We start from the raw sequence: 17,445 nt of genomic DNA on the forward strand, positions 1-17,445 counted from the left end.
CTAGCTTTGCACTTCGTCAACCTCGGCTCCACACACAGTGCCCTGAGCACCGCCAGGAGTGATCCCTGGTCACGCATGAGCCCAGACCCGGGCGAAGATGGCCTCCAAACCCAAACAAAGACCTGCTATGAGTAATGAGAGGCCTGGTGGGGCTGCAGCGAGCAGACAGTGGGCAGGGCCTTGCCTTGCACGCGCCAACCTGGCTTAAATCCTGGCACCACCTCTGGTCGCCCGAGCAGTGCAGTGCCAGGAACGGTCCCTGGGTGCAGAGCCAGGAGTAAGCCCTGAGCACTACCTGGTGTGGAAGGAAGGAAGGAAGGAAGGAAGGAAGGAAGGAAGGAAGGAAGGAAGGAGAAAGAAAGAAAGAAAGAAAGAAAGAAAGAAAGAAAGAAAGAAAGAGAAGAAAGGGAGAGGAAGGAAGGAAGGAAGGAAGGAAGGAAGGAAGGAAGGAAGGAAGGAAGGAAGGAAGGAGAGGCATCACATAGCCTGAGAGCTCCAGGTAGGGTACCATGCAATTTTCACCTGCCTGCAATCTCTATGCAAGAGTGCTCCCAGTCCTGCCCCAGACCTGGGCCGGTGGTGACCACCTGCAATGGCCTTTGGGCAATGGCCTTTGGGCACGAAAGGGCCCAGTGGGGGACAGAGATAGGTACCTGGGCCCTAGACGTGGTTGGCCTAAGGCAGGGGGCCGCCGTGGCGGCTGATCCCCCCGAAGCAGGGAGCCGGGAGCGGCAGCCGAGACACACACAGGGGCAGTGCGAGCAGCCAAGGTCTGACTCTATCTGGAGTTTCCTGCCTCTTGGCCCCCCTGAGCCTGCAAGCCCCCACTTCCCAACCCCCCCCCCTTAAGTCAAGCCGGGCCTCTGAAATGTGGGTCTGGGATCAAAACCTAATTCCCGTCTCCCTCTCCCCCAGCTCATTCTGTTCCCTCATGGGGGAAAACAAAACCTGCTTCAACATTCAAACACAAGCACGCAGCGTTGAAGTCGGCATTCAACGACCCAGGGACGTCTCACCACCAGGATCAATACTGTCTCTTCTGCACTCAACCTACTAATTTATTTGCCAGTCAGGGAGGGGCTGCTCTGCCCCCCTGTCTCGAAGCTCATGACAGAAAGCCAGGCTCGAGCAGCCAAACCCCTGGGCCAAGTAGACAGGATAAACACCATGTCCAGAACGCCTGCTTGGCAAACCCAACACTGGTTTCCACACGACAGGTCCCTGGGGGCTGATTTTGCGACATCGGTCCTATGCACTCAGGACTCAAGCTGGACATGTGGTTTTCAACCCTTGGACAAACTCTGAAGACCGGCCCGCGGCTGGACACCACGGGGCGAGATTACTCAGAGCCAGAACCATAAAGTAGCGCCCAAAGATTCCGAGGGAGGAAATCGTGAATAAGCGGCCCAGGAAGCGACCTCTCTGGAATGGCAGGCAACCTCCCAGGCCCGTAGGAGAGCAACTTCCTTCGAGACGCCAAGGTCGGCTGTGAGCAAGTGCGGCGACCAGAAGAGCGGAAGTGTGGAGAGCGGGGTGGGGTGGAGACAGACAGAGTGCAAGGGGTCAGCGCCTTCCTTGCTCATGGTCAACCTGGGTTCCATCCCTGCCAGCCCATATGCAACCCTGAGCCTCGCCAGGAGTGATCCCTGCACACAGATCCAGAAAGAACGGCCGGCTTTGACCCCAAAACTAATCACAAAAATGGGGCTGGAGCGATAGCACAGTGGGTAAGGTGTTTGCCTTGCAAGCAGCTGACCCGGGTTCGATTCCCAGCATCCCATATGTTCCCCCGAGCACCGCCAGGAGTGACTCCTGAGTGCATGAGCCAGGAGTAACCCCTGTGCGATGCCGGGTGTGACCCAAAAAGAAAGAAAAAAAATTAAACACAAAAATACCGAGGAGGACTTGGGGAGAAAAACTCTGTTAGGGCCAGAACCAGAACCACAGTACAGCGGGGAGGGCGTTTTCCCTGCCTTGTCTGGCTGCATTCATTTCCTGGCATCCCAGGTCGTATCCCAAGTCCTACCAGGAGAGATCCCTGAGTGCAGAGCCAGGAGTGACCCTCACACAACAACAAAGCTACATCGAAGACTGTTCTAGAAAGTTTGGCAGAAAGAAAAGCCCAAGGACTTGGGTGGGGGAGGCGTCCATTCAGCAGACACTGAGTCAGGGGGTGGCTCGGAGAACCAAGCCCACCCCTCCATGAGCCACAGGCAGCAGATGACATGGCCAAGGACAAGGGACCCCCAGAGTTCAGAGTCCCCACCAGAGACCACTCGATGTCTACAGTCGGCTCCCTCACCCGGCAATGGTGTCCAGGCAGGACCTGGGAAAGTCAGACCCCGCACCCTCTTTCTCCCCGGCCCCCCCAAGAGTGAATTTACCTGAGGCTGCCATATGCACTCTCCAAACTGGGAAACTTGGAAATGGAGGGGCCAGAAAGATAGGACAGTGGTTAGGGAATTTGCCTTGCACATGGCTGATTCCCCGGAACTACATATGGTCCCCCAGCACCTGCCACCCCGGAATCCTACCTGACCCCCCAAAATAAAGAAAAGAGAACTGAAATGGAGCTGTCCTCGGGCGTCCAGGAGGCTGCCGCGGGGTGGAGGGGTGGGTGGGGGTCTGCACGCTCCCCCTCACCTCCAGCCCCCTCCCCCCACCCCATCACCCCTGCGGGGTGGGATTCACTCTGGCTGGTGTAGGGGAGCCACCGGTCTGGGCCAAGCGTGACCCCACCGTTTTCAAGGAGACCAAGCAGAGTCCAGGGCGGCGGGCGGTCAGGGGTGAGACCTGGGTGTCCAGAGGCATCAATGCCCAGCTCGGGTCACACCCCCCCATGCGGCCCGGGCGCTGCAGGATCTTCGAGTCATTTCCCGTGAGTCACCGCCGCAGCGCACGGGGGGTGTAATTAGCCCGTCCCCCGCCGGCCTGGCCGCCCCCCTGAGCACAGCCCTGACTCACAGCTCGGGCGCCCCGCTGCTGCCTTCCGCGTCCTTCCCCTCCCCGGCCCCGGCTCTGAGGACGATGCCCAGGGACAAACGTCCCCCGAGGGAGTAGGGACGGGGGAGGGCAGGGCAGGAAGTCAGGGCATGAGTGACACCCTCCCGCCCCCCCCCCCCCCCCCCCCGTGAGGGAGTCCGGGGAACGGTCCCCTTTACAGGGGGGCGACGGAGGGGAGGGAGAGTCGTGGGACTCAGACGGCAGCCAGGGGAGACTCAGCACGCCTGTGTGGACACAGGGCACACGGGCCATAGGTCATACAAGCCTGTGCCCGCCGGTCAATCTGGCCTCCCCCACGAGAAAGGCCAAGCCTACGACCCCAAAGTAACCCCACTCGGGCACAGGCTGTGGAGTGCACCCGGGTGTCCTGCTGGGGTCATCTGTGTCCCCCCAGCCCACTGCCTCACACTGCCCCTGCCAGGGATACTGCTAGCCCCGTCCACTGCACGGAGGGCAGCTGCGGAGGGCAGTGGAGAGCGAGTCTCCCAGCCCACCCGCCTGCCGGCCACTACTGGCCCCCTGCCCACACCTGTGCCCGCTTCTCTTCTGCATATCTGACGTGAGGTTGGGGGCACCCCAAAGGGGCGCCCACCATGCAGGGGACAGGATTCCTCCACCTGCCCTCCACGGCGGGGACGGCAGCTCCCAGCACAGCGGCCCAACAGGGCAGGATGCGGGCACCCGGCGACCTGGGGGATGAAGGAGTCGGGAGCCCGGGAACCGAGTGACGACCCCGGGTAAAGGAGCAGCATGAGGGACTTGCGGGACAAGGGCACGGACGGGCATAGACGGGCACTGTGAGGGGGTGGGAGGGAGGGCGAGAGGGGACCCCAGGAACAGCCCAGACCCTGGGCACCTCACCAGCCATCGCTTTCCCCAAACGCCCAGAGCCAGCTCGTGCCCGGAAGGTGTGTCTGGCTGCAGCAGCTCACCTGCACGGCCACAAAAGAAAGTCGAGACGGTGGATGGGGCCAGCCACAGGGCAGCTTCCGGCACTGCAGACGCGTCCCTGTGCCCGTGTTTCCGCTTCCCGCACGCTGGGCGCAGGGCTGAGGGGAAGTGGGTGGTGGGCAAGGGGGAGGGAACAGGCTTCGAGGGAAGGGGGAGACGCGGGGGGCTTGAGGGGCCCCGGTCTCGGGCCTCCAGCCCAAGGAGGCTCTCAAACGCACATCCCCGAGTCCTTCCTCAGAAACCTGGGGTGACTCAGGACACAGCTCCACATGCAGGTACACGGGGATCACATGAGAAACCACGGCGTTAGAAAGAGGTGTGTGGTCAGAGAAACGGTCCCGCAGGTAAGGCGCTCGCCGTACACTCAACTGAACCAAGCTTCATCCCCGACACCCCGTAGTCGGGTCCCCTCCACCAAGGTCCTCCCGGAGAGACGCTTGAGCACAGAGCCCAGAATGAGCCCCTGGACACAGCCAGCTGTGGGCAAATTTTAATTTTTTTTTTTCAAAAAAAAGTAGAAAGACATCCCAATTCTATCAATCTGCTGAGTTGGGAGCCTGCAGAATGCCGTGATTTCGAAATCCATTCCATCTGGGCTTGACTTTGCAACAAATAAACCTTCTTCTGATCAAACAGGTCTTGAGACGTGCAGGAGACTCCAGGGCAGAAAAAAAGGAGAGGGTCTCCTTAGAAGGACGCAGAGAACTCAGCACACACTCAACCGTTTTCCTCCGCTTTCCCGGACACACAAGTTCTAACAAACAAGTCAGGGGAAGCGCGAAACGGAGTGGGTGAACAGGCAGGAAACAACAGCTGCGGACGCCTTCTCCCCGCCGACCCCCGGCCCCTTGACTCTCCCTCGGAGGATGGATCTCCACGGGACAGGCCCGCCACTTAACCAGGATTCGGTTGCAAAGAGCACAAACAGGGTCGTCATGCTGTGTACACCCGGCTTCTCGGGCTGCTCTGAGCTCCGGCAACACAACGCCCACCAACAGCAGGGAGAAGCTGCCAAAGCCTCACTAGGTAATTACATAAAACCCTTCGGAAAAAGATCTGACAACGGGCTTCGTCGGGGACAATGCCAGCGAAACCCGCCCTACCTGGGAGCCAACAGGCTCGACTTCGGCGCCTTTTTCTTCGACAGCCTGAAGCCCGGGAGACCTACGCGCCAGGCTCCAGAGACATTTTCCGTAAGCCTAAGAAAGAACCACTTGGCACATTCAAACCACTTCTCTCCCTCTTCCCGGGTATTTATTTCACAGCGCAGGATTTGAAATTGTGCTCAGACTCCCGGGTACCCTTTCTATTTTCGGGGGATCTCTTTCGGAGACCTACTTCCAGGTACCTGTCTCCATCCCAGGACCCGGGGAAAGGCAGAGCTGACGAGTGCCACAAAATAACGTGCATGCAGCCTATTATCCCGAGCTGGAAAGAGAGCGGGGTGAGGGGTCGGGACCCCCAGCTGGGAGGAAAGTCATGGCCATCCGAATCCTGCATGCCAGCCCACCTCTGGGGTGCACGCACCGAGAATCGCAGCTCCCGGGTACTTACATGCTGCCCATAAGCAGGAAAAGTTCAAGGAGATCTTCTCGCTCCGGGAGAGGCGCTTACAAGCAGTCGGAAATGAGTAAGACTGTCGCTTGTGCTCTCTCTCTCTTTCTCATCTTTTTCAGGCAATGAAGAAAAAAAAAATCCCAAACTGCTCTTCTAAGGCGCCCGCGAGGACAGCGGAGCGCCCCCAAGCTCTTCCAGCCAGGCGCACAGAGGCTGGGGCTGAACACGCCCCTCCCTTGGTGGCCCCCCCGCTGTGAGCCTGTACCTGATGGGGGATGGGGGGTCTGCCTTAGGGGCCACACCACGCAGTCACCCAATGCCACCCTTCAGAGCCAGCTGCCGCCGGGCAGAGGCAGGAACACCACGGAGAGGAAGCGCCGAACACACCTCAAATCCCCCGGACATGCCAGAAACTCAGCCCCTCGCCCAAAGATGTTGTTTATTTCTTCCCAACTCCCAACTACTGCAATGGTGCGAGCTAATTGCTAACAATACAAGGGGGAGAAAACAAAAAAAGAGCCCCCCTCCCGCTCAGGGGAGGTTGACAGGGCGCACAAAGCGGGGTGACAGTAATGAGTACCCAAGGAGAGAGAAGGCAATCAATTAGGAACCATTTGCCGAAATTACGGGGCTGTCAAATCCCTCCTTACAGCTGGGCTCCGCGCGCAGCATTTGGTCTTCAGGCAAGCGATTCCCCATGCGAGTCCGCAGGGAAGACGGTAAAATGCCCCCAGCCGCCCGCCCGGGTCCAAGCAGAGTCTGCTCTGGAAGGAAGGTTCTGACCCCACCCCACACACAGGGAGCAGGGAGAGCGGCCCAGGAAACAAAGGCAGGAAGGGGTGACGGGCTCTGGGTGGCCCCCCACCCCCGCCGCCCTCACCCCCCAAAGCTCGGTGCCCGGCATACACACTAGAGGCGCAGGACAAACCCAAACGCCTGCCTGGAGATCAGAAAAAAAGGCTGATGGGTCTCAGAGCGTCAGTAAGAAGAATGGCACAGAGAGAGACAGAGACAGAGACAGATAGAGAAACAGAGATAGAGAGAGAGAGACAAAGAGGAAAGAGAGACAGAGATAAAGAGAGAGACAGAGAAACAGAGACAGAGAGAAGAGAGACAGAGACAGAGAGAAAAGAGAGACACAGAGACAGAGAGAGAAGAGATACAGAGAGGAGAGATACAGACAGAGGAGAGATAGAGACAGAGAGACAGAGAGAGGAGAGACAGAGACAAAGAAAGGAGAAAGAGACAGAGAGGAGAGACAGAGACAGAGAAACAGAGACAGAGAGAGGAGAGAGAGACAGAGAGGAGAGACAGAGACAGAGAAAGGAGAAAGAGACAGAGAGGAGAGACAGAGACAGAGAAACAGAGACAGAGAGAGGAGAGACAGAGACAGGGAGAGAAGAGAGACAGAGAGGAGACACAGACAGAGGAGAGACAGAGACAGAGAAACAGAGACAGAGAGAGGAGAGAGAGACAGAGAGGAGAGACAGAGACAGAGCAAGGAGAAAGAGACAGAGAGGAGAGACAGAGACAGAGAAACAGAGACAGAGAGAGGAGAGACAGAGACAGGGAGAGAAGAGAGACAGAGAGGAGACACAGACAGAGGAGAGACAGAGACAGAGAAACAGAGACAGAGAGAGGAGAGAGAGACAGAGAGAGGAGAGACAGAGACAGAGAAACAGAGAGAGGAGAGGCAGAGACAAAGGAGAGAGAGACAGGGAGAGGAGAGAGACAGAGACAAAGGAGAGACAGTGAGGAAAGAGAGAGACAGAGACAGAGAGACAACAGGGGCAAAGCTCTTCTTGCCTGACACAGGACTGCCTGGGTTTGACCCCTGGCACTACATGTGAGCCATCAGGAGTGATCCCTGAGCACAGAGCCAGGAGTAAGCCCTGAGCATCACCAGGTTTGTTCAAAACCCAAAAAGGAAAGAAACAGAGAAAGAACAGAAAGCCTTCTCCTGGGGGCAGAGTGACAGCACAGCAAGGAGGGCATTTGCCATGCAGGCAGCTGACCCGGGTTTGATCCTCGGCATCCCACATGGTCCCTCGAACCACAGCCAGGAGCAATTCCTGAGTGCAGAACAGGAGTAACCCCTGAGCATTGCCAGGTGTGACCAAAAAAGTCGAAAGAAAGAAGGAAAGAAAGAAAGAAAGAAAGAAAGAAAGAAAGAAAGAAAGGGAAGGAGGGAGGGAGGGAGGAAGGAGAGAAAGAAAGGAATGAAAGAAAGGAATGGAAGGAAGGAAGGAAGGAAGGAGAGAAAGAAAGGAATGAAAGAAATGAATGGAAGGAAGGAAGGAGAGAAAGAAAGGAAGGGAAGAAAGAAAGAAAGAAAGAAGGGAAGAAAGAGAGAGAGAGAAAGAAAGAAAGAAAGAAAGAAAGAAAGAAAGAAAGAAAGAAAGAGAGACAGCCTTCTCCTGAGCAAACTGACAGCTCTCTCCTCCCATCTCCATTATGACAGCTCACAGTCCCCCCCCCTCCGACTCCTTCCCCAGGGACAAAGGACACAGCAGCTCAGTAAGACCTTCCTCTCTGGCCTCTCAAAAGGTCTGGAACTCACGAGCACAGAACAGATCTCTTCAGCTGTGAGGAGGTGAGTTCCTTTCCACGCAAGCCTTCCCCAGAGTTTGCCCCTATTCCTGGCTCTCTCCTCTGATTGGTTTATGAGTGGAAGTGGGGTGGCAGCTCGACACGGCCCCCACAGCCCACTGTCCACGCACCAAGAATTCTAGCCTGAACGGCACAGCTCAGGCTCGACATGCCCCAAATCTTCCAGTAAAACGTGGCGAAGAATTACTGTCTTAAAAACTTTAACATGGGGGGCTGGAGTGATAGCACAGTGGGTAGGGTGTTTGCCTTGCACGCGGCCAACCCGGGTTCGATCCCCGGCATCCCATATGGTTCCCCGAGCACCGCCAGGGGCAATTCCTGAGTGCATGAGCCAGGAGTAACCCCTGTGCATCGCCGGGTGTGACCCAAAAAAGTGCAAAAAAAAAAAAACTTTAACATGGGCTGGAGCGATAGAACAGCAGGGAGGGTGTTTGCCTTGCATGCAGACAACCCGGGTTCGATCCCTGGCATCCCATATGGTTCCCCGAGCACTGCCAGGAGTAATTCCTGAGTACAGAGCCAGGAGTAACCCCTGAACATCGCTGGGTGTGACCCAAAAAGAAAAAACGTGAGCAGGGGCTGGCGTGATAGTATAATGGGGAAGGAAGTTGCCTTGCATGTGGCCAGGTTCAATCCCCAGCATCCCAAAAGGACCCTGATGAGCACTGCCAGGAGTAATTCCTGAGCCTCACCAGGTGTGGCCCCAAAACCAAGGAAATAAAAACAAACAAACAAAAAAACCTCAAATCTCTTTAACATGAGGGCCGGGAAGCATGTGGCTGCAGCCAGAATCCTGGTTCAAATCCTGGCACCGCAGAACCACCAGGTATAGACCCTGACCTGTAAGTCCCTCCCCCCACACCCCAAATAATTTTAACATGGGGGGCTGGGAGGTAGCTCGGAGGGCTGTTGCACATGTCTGGCAACCAGCCCAAGGCCCCAGGTTTGATCTCCGGTGGTCCCCAGCACCCCGGAGAGAGCCCTGGAGGCCCACCGCACCCAGCTTGGCTGCCAGGACCCCTGAGCACGACAGACAGAATCTCGATGAGCACCTCCAGCCGGTGAGAGCAAAGAGGACCCCTTTCCCCGAGCGCCTGGAAAGCAGGGTTCCCCAGACTTTTCAGCCGGGGTCCCCTCCGACCTTGCTTCCTTCCCGTACTCCCCCCCCCCACCCCCACCCCACACACACACCTTGTTCCACCTAGTCTCCTGCTGGAACTCTCTACGCCATTTTTACCCAGGACACGCTGATGCCTTCAATGACATAGCCCAGGCCTCACCACGGACAACCCCCCACTCACCCCACTCCAGGCACCCCTGCCTTGGGAGAGCCGGCATTGCCCTGTTTCGCTCAGGTAGAGTCGCTTTAGAAAAAGAAATGAAGGCGAGGGATCACAACACAGCATCACCGCTTTTAAAAATAATAATAGGGGCTGGAGAGATAGCACAGCGGGTAGGGCGTTTGCCTTGCACGTGGCCGACCCGGGTTCGATTCCCAGCATCCCATATGGTCCCCTGAGCACCGCCAGGAGTAACTCCTGAGTGCAGAGCCAGGAGTAACCCCTGTGCATCGCCAGGTGTGACCCCCCCCCCCCCAAAAAAAGCAAAATCACTGTCATCACTGTCCTCCCATTGTTCATCGACTTGCTCAAGCGGGCCCAGTAACGTCTCCATTGGAGACTTTTTTGTTACTGTGTTTGGCATATCGACTACTTCACGGGGAGCTTGCCAGGCTCTGCCGTGCGGGTGAGATACTCTCGGTAGCTTGCCGGGCTCTCCGAGAGGGGCGGAGGAATCGAACTCGGGTCGGCCATGTTGGCTGCGTGCAAGGCAAACACCCTGCCGCTGTGCTATCTCTAATAATAATAATAATATTAATAATAATAATAATGACTTTCTGCAAGAAAGTAAAACAGCAGAGGCAGGATGGGGGGTGCTGGCAGGAAATGCGGATGACATCAATGAGAGAAACTGGAGTCCCGTGCCATAACCATGCCTCCGGACCCCGCGCCAGAAAGTTTCACTCAAGGCGCCCCAGAGCGGGGCAGGTGAGACCCTTCCTCATCCCAAGGGACCCAGCCCTGGCAGCCGAAAACCTTCAGAATTCAACCGACGCCACGTTCATGGCCACTCTCCACATGCTCAGGCCGAGCCTCACCCACGAGTGAATCTATTCCTGGACACTTCATACCACACACACTACCCATCATCCAAGAGTACCGCACCACATCTGATGGAGCTCCAAGTAGGAGGCAACCAACCTTAGAGGGAAATATTGTATTATTTTGGTTCTGCTTTGGGGCAGGGATTGGGGTTCGGGATGGAAACACCCGAAATATGATGGTGGGAAAGTGTAATTGGTGGTAGGATTGGTGTCTGAATATTAAATGTAACCAAAGATTGTGAACTACTTTATGAAATTAAAAAAAAAAGAAAGAAAAACCGGAAAAGGTAGGAAACCTAGACTAGTTGATTCCGCACAGCTCTCAGGCCAATGAAAATTGAGCAGCAGGGGTCCAGTGGGTGTGAGGCGAGGCTACCAGTGACTCACCCGGAAGGTCTGCTCCGGCCTCTCCCCGCGGGCTGCCCGATCCAGCGAGCCATCCGTCCGACTCCTCTTCAGGCAGGCTGAGATGTCGGGGACATTGCTGAAGTCTGCGTGAACAAGAACCGATGTTGAGTTTGGCCCTTGGCAGGGGACAGAAACGAGCACTAGAGAGATTCAGAAGGAGGAGAAGGAGAGAAAACTCAACCAGTACCCATGCCAGCGTGGACGGAATGGCCCAGTGAACCACTGCCATCACAGAGCAGCACAGACAGGGTCTCCTGGGCCAGATCTGGGCTCACATTGATGGCCATCGCAACCCCTGCCAGTTCGGACAGCAGGAAAGGCTGACCTGACCCAGCCAGGGTCACCATCACTCTTGCTGTTCTGAGCCAACGCTGCTTTAATCAGGCACGTGGACTCAGATTTAGATGCTGTGACCAAGGTTCATGGTCTTTTTTTTTTTTTTTTTTGCTTTTTGGGTCACACCCAGAGATGCTCAAGGGTTATTCCTGGCTCTGCACTCAGGAATTACTCTTGGCGGTGTCTGGGAGACCATATGGGATGCCGGGGATCGAACCTGGGTCGGACACTTGCAAGGCAAACGCCCTACCCGCTGTGCTATTGTTCCGGCCCCATTTCATGGTCTTCTTGACCCAAAGAAGGCAAAAGTCACCCAGGGCCTCCTGACAAAAACCAATGCTTCAGTGCCATGGATTCTTGTATACCACCGTGTGCTCACTGGCAGACAAGCTTCTTCTCTGGTCGCGCCCAGAATTTCATCCTAAGAAGAGAGTACCCGGGGGAACAACACACCTTTGTCAATTCCTAGGGCCACGGTTACAGAAGTAAAGTCTGTCCTCTGGGTTTGTGGGTTATCGTAGCCATGGTTCAACCCATCGTGGACGGAAAACACATTGGAAATACTTTTTTTTTTTAATGGAAACCAGATTTTATTTTATTGATTTTATTTATTTTGCTTTTTGGTGGGGGAGTCACACCCAGTGATGCTCAGGGGTTTTGTCCTGGCTCTGCACTCAGGAATCACTCCTGGCGGCGCTTGGGGGACCATAGGGGATGCAGGGGATTGAACCCAGGAGGCTGTGTGCAAGGGAAATGCCCAACTCGCTGTACTATCACTCTGGTCCCAAGAAATAGTTACTTTTGAACCAAGCACATACAGACTAGTTTTTCCTTGTCATTTCCTAAGTGACACAGCGGGACGGCTCTTTTGACAGGGCACCTGCCTTGTGTCGGCCATGTCGGATCATCCAGAGGACCGAATTAGACAAAAAGGTGAGCAGAGTCAGATGAAAACAGCAATGTGACACGCCATAGACTCAGGGTCCAAGAGGTTCTTGGAACCATCCTCCCAGGATACAGAGCACAGGTTCCCAAACCTGGTTTACCCTTCATTTTTCAGAAAAAAAAAATCACTAAGGACACCCTCAGATTTCTATTTTCTTTATCACACTGACAGGGGTGTACTCTGGCAAGGGGACAGATGGACTTAACATAAACTGAAGTGCAGGTGCTGGTGCTAATGTGTGAACAGGCAGAAAATGCCCTGATTGCACCCAAGACTACGATCATCCCCCAGAGCATCCCAGAGCTAAGTATCACACTTAGGGAACCTCTGGTACACAGGGCCAGCTGTAAATATCAAAGGGAAACAGGGCATGAGTCAGCCCAGCCTACGACAATCTACACAGCCATCCTCAACAATGCTTCTCGAGGCCAGAAAGGGACTCTGGGGGTGAATGTGGCCCCACGCTGGTCTGAATCCTAGCACAGTAGACAGTCTCTAAGGCCCCCACCCCAGCGGTGATTCCCTAACTACAGAGCCAGGAGTAAGCCCTGAGCACCGCTACTCCGTGTGAACAAAAACCAAAACTAAGCCGACGACCAGGTTCTTACCCAGAGCAGAAGAGCTGGCACAGGGAGACACGCACTGGTCTTGTATGCAGCCAACCCCAAATCCATTTCTTGAAGCACATATGATCTGAGCAGCACCGGGGGCCAGACCTGGGCACAGAGCCAGGAACAGCCCCGAGTACCTCTGGGTGTCTCATGTCCACCACCCCCAATTATTTGCAGTAATCCTCAAGTTAAGAAAAATACAGATGAGGGGCTGGAGAGATAGCACAGCGGGTAGGGCGTTTGCCTTGCACGCAGCCAACCCGGGTTCGATTCCCAGCATCCCATATGGTCCCCTGAGCACCGCCAGGAGTAATTCCTGAGTGCAGATCCCGGAGTAACCCCTGTGCATCGCCAGGTGTGACCCAAAAAGCCAAAAAAAAAAAAATACAAATGAACAACCCAGCCCCCTAACACAACATAACACAAGTTCTCATTTTTCCTGTCTGTTGGTTCCTGGTCCATACCTGGCAGAGCTGGGGGACCACACAGTGTCGGGGAGAGAGCGGGGAGTGGGGGCTCCCACATGCAGCCTTTACTCCGGTGCTTTGAGTCCTCCCCCCCGCCCCGAGCCCGCAGCCGTCCTTCCAGTCCCTATATGTGACAGACTGTCCCCTTCACCAGGTCAAACCGGATGATTCTGACCCCGGTGAGGGGCAGCGAGGAATCCTGGCTCACAGAGAAAAGACAGGAACAGCTGTGGCCCGACTGTGCAGTGGGGCAGGGCAGCTGCCTCCCAGAGGGGCTGGCCACGGGCCCACCACCACCACCTGCACTGCTGGGGAGACAAGAGGAGCCCCCCCAAGCACACCCAGTTCCCTCTCCACCCACCCCCTCCTCGTGGAGTGAAAGCAGAGCCCACGGGCTCCCGGCAGCGATCTTGGTGGCCACTCCCCGGAGCAGGCCACAGGATCACGAGTTTGGCCTGGGGTGGCTAGAGAAGCAGTGACCGCGGCAGCTGGACTCTGCTCTCCCAGCCAGGGGGACGATCCATCCCCCCCTGTGCCCTCTCAGCTACCTCGTACTACCAAGCTGCTGCAGGACCCACGATGGGGCCCATGACTCGCACTGCCAAGGCATCACCCAGCTTGCCCACCCGCTCGGGGGCCCTGCAGCCGGCACCCCGAGATCAGTGAGTGCAGCCTCACCCCAAGGGCCACCGGGTCCGGGCACACACAAAGGAGCATCCCACACACACGCACACATACACACACACATACATACACACACTCACACATATACACACACTCACATACACACACGTACACATACATACTCATATACTCACACATACACATATACAATCACAAATATATACATGTACACACATACATTTATAAACATATATATGCACATACACACATATACACACATACACATGCACACATATAAACACACATGCACACATACGCACACATACACACATACACATTCACACATATACACATAAACATAGACACATAAACATACATATATACACACATACACATATATACACACATTCATGTATACACACATATACACATATATACATACATATACACATACACACATATACACATAAACGTACACATACATATAAACGCACATGTGTATATATACACACAAAAACATACATATACACATACACATACGTACACACATACACATACCATGTATACATACATATACAAACATACACACGAGTCCCAACACACGTGCCCCCACATAGGAGTCCATGCACATGCACCAGCTCCACACACATAGGACATCCCCCAACAACCCCCCCCCCAGTAGGCCCCCAGAACCCCACACACGCCTTTCCGCAGTGCAGACTAGGAGTCGCCTCTCGCGGAGCAGCCACACCCGGCGGTGCTCAGGGCGGACTCCCGGCTCCATACGGGGTGTCGGGGATGGAACCCGGGTCGGCCACGTGCAAGGCGACACCCTACCTGCCGACAGCACATCTCTTCTTGATCTTCTCTGTGGTCAAAGGGGTCGCAGACTGGGTCAGGGCGTTCAATGATGGAGGGGCCTGGGGTTCCCTCGGGGGGGGGGGGTGGTGAATGCTGAACAGACTCACACCCCTGTGGGCCCTCCCCACCGACAGTCCCCCAGACTCCCTTCCCCTCCCACAGAGGCGCCTGACCAAGGGACAAGCACTGGGGCCCCACCAGTCAGTCAGAGCCTGGGATGGAAGCTTCTCAAGGGACCCGGCACCTGGAGCTCTGGGGGCCTTTGGCGGCCCTCTGAAGCACCAGTGTGGACAGAGGGATTGTAGACATTGCACCCACGTGGACAGGAGGGATTGGAGGCATCGCCCTCATGTGGACAGGAGTACAGTACGCATCACCCAACGTGGACAGGAGGGACTGGAGGCATTGCCCCCATGTGGACGGAAGGGATGGGAGGCATCGGCCCTGAGTGGACACGGGGGATTAGAGACATCACCCCCGTGTGGACAGGGTGGATTGGAGGCATCAACCCCCACGTGAATTGGAGGGATTGGAGGCATCGCCAGCACGTGGATGGGGGGGGGGGGGGGGTGATTGAGGTATCATTCCCATGTGGACGGGAGGGATTGGAGGCATCGCCCCCCCCCCCGCCCTGTGGACAGGGTGGATTGGAGGCATCGCCCCCACGTGGACAGGGTGGATTGGAGGCATGGCCCCCGCGTGCGTGTGGACAGGGGTGATTGGAGGCATCACCACCATGTGGACAGGGTGGATTGGAGGAATCGCCCCCATGTGGACGGGAGGGATTGGAGGCATCGTCCCCGTGTGGACAGGAGGGACTAGAGGCTAGAAGGACACCCTCATTTCCTGAGCTCTGACTGGAGGGTCCAGGGGCACCGCCCCCATTCCAGGGGTGACCTGAAGATGAAGGCAGAGTCCTGGCCAAGCCCAGGCAGGACGGGGCGGGCAGCAGTCAGGGCTGCTGTGGATTTTACCCACACTTGGCTGGGGACCCTCCAGACCCCTCCAGGGGACGCTCTGAGAAGAGGCGTTCCCTTTGCTCCCTCGTCCCAACACTCCTGCTGTTGGAGAAACAAGAAGTAAGCAGCTTCCTCAGAAGAACAGCCCGGCTTAAAAAAAATCAAAAGTGTAGGCAGGTCAGAGCCGGCGCTTCTTCCTGCGGCTGCTTCCAGCGCCGGGCCTGACACGCCATCCCGGCCTGCGCCTGTGCAACCATACACACACACACACACACACACCTCCCTGCCCACGTCCCCAGGCACCAGCTGCCAGTGCGAGTAAATTTAGCCTTTCCCTCCCAAGCCAAACCCTGCTCCCCTCCGCCCGCCCGCAAAGCTGCCTCAGTTGACCGGGCCCAGGGGACCCCAGCGGGACCTTCCTCCCGGGCAGGGCCAGGGGGTCCCTGCAGCTCTCATCTGAGCCTTGCTCCAGTCTGCGGCGAAGAGAGGCAAGTAAAATTCAGGCATCCCTTTGCATCCCATTAATACTTGCTTCCGTCTATCTCAGCTGAATAGCTATTAACCAGACTAGGTGGAAATTAACAAGGGAAAAATGAACAAGATGCAATGGAAATTAACAAGCAGCTGGGAAGCCCCGCAACTGGAAACATCCCCCTTGGAAACAGTTCCCAGCCCTTTCCCGCTGAGGAGCAGGCAGACCAGGTGAACTCTCTTCCTTCCCATCTACCCATTCGTCCCTTTGATTCCGCCTGGCACCCCGGCAGGTGCCCCGCGCTTGGTCCCCTTGCTCCTGCCTTGTACACAGTCTCTCTGCGTCCTGCGACCCTCTCTCCCCTAAAGCACGGGGAGACAGGGGGGCTCCCGGCAAAGACCCCCATCACAAATGTCGCTCCAACCGTCACTCAGCCCCCTACGGGCATCCCTGTCACCTACACCCTTTCCAACAACAGGGCAAAACCTACAGTCAAGCTCCATCCTGGCGTCCCGTAAAAAAAGAAGCCTCAGGAGCTGCGCAGGGGAGCTGGGCACACCCACCCAGCTCTGATCCAAGTTGCCTTCTCCAGCCCTTCTACCCACCACCTAGCACATGAGCCTGTGCGACCACCACCTCCTGCTACTTCCTGCTCGTACCCTCCCTCTCGGCAGTGAGGAAGCAAAGGATCCAGGGAGCAGATGCCACCCACGGGCCCTGTCCTCACTTACCAGTGCCACAGGAGGCCCTGAACAGACAGACCCGCGCATACACACACATACACACACACACACACACACTCATCCCCAGACACACAGTGCTCACACACACACAGTAAGCGAGGTGGACACACATATATACTCACACACACACAAATACACTCAGACACACGAACACACACACATATTCAGACACACACAGACACATGCACACACACATACTCAAACAACACACACATAGACTTAGATACATGGGCACACATAAATCCATGGATTCAAACCCTCACACAAACGTTTACACACACTCACATGGACACAGAAACACACACACAGACACATGGACACACATACTCAGACACACACACACACACTCAGACACATGGATACACATAAATCCACAGACCCACACTCACATGGACACAGAGACACTCTCTCAGTCTCTCAGACACATGGACACACATAAACACACGGAGTTATACACTCACACTGACACTCATACAGAAGGACACACACACATACTCATCCCCAGACACACAGTGCTCAGACACACACACAGTAAGCCAGGTGGACACACACATATATATACTCAGACACACACACACATACACTCAGACACATGAACACACACATATTCAGACACACACACACAGACACATGGACACACATATACTCAGAAACACACACACTTATACTCAGATGCATGGGCACACATAAATCCATGGACTCATACCCTCACACAAACACACACTCACACGGA

The 17,445-nt window shown here is 55.8% G+C and overlaps 1 protein-coding gene across 1 annotated transcript in view; it reads right to left on the reverse strand.

Moving 5' to 3' along the window:
• Positions 1-17,445, reverse strand: part of TIAM2 (TIAM Rac1 associated GEF 2) — a 122,455-nt gene that overhangs the window by 39,576 nt on the left and 65,434 nt on the right. Inside the window, exon 13 of the mRNA XM_056126388.1 lies at positions 10,673-10,776. Coding sequence (XP_055982363.1) covers positions 10,673-10,776 — 104 coding nt within the window. The remainder of the gene's footprint in view (positions 1-10,672; positions 10,777-17,445) is intronic.

This window comes from Sorex fumeus, unplaced genomic scaffold (genome assembly GCF_029834395.1).
Source record: "Sorex fumeus unplaced genomic scaffold, SorFum_2.1 ptg000061l, whole genome shotgun sequence".
Lineage (NCBI taxonomy): Eukaryota > Metazoa > Chordata > Mammalia > Eulipotyphla > Soricidae > Sorex > Sorex fumeus.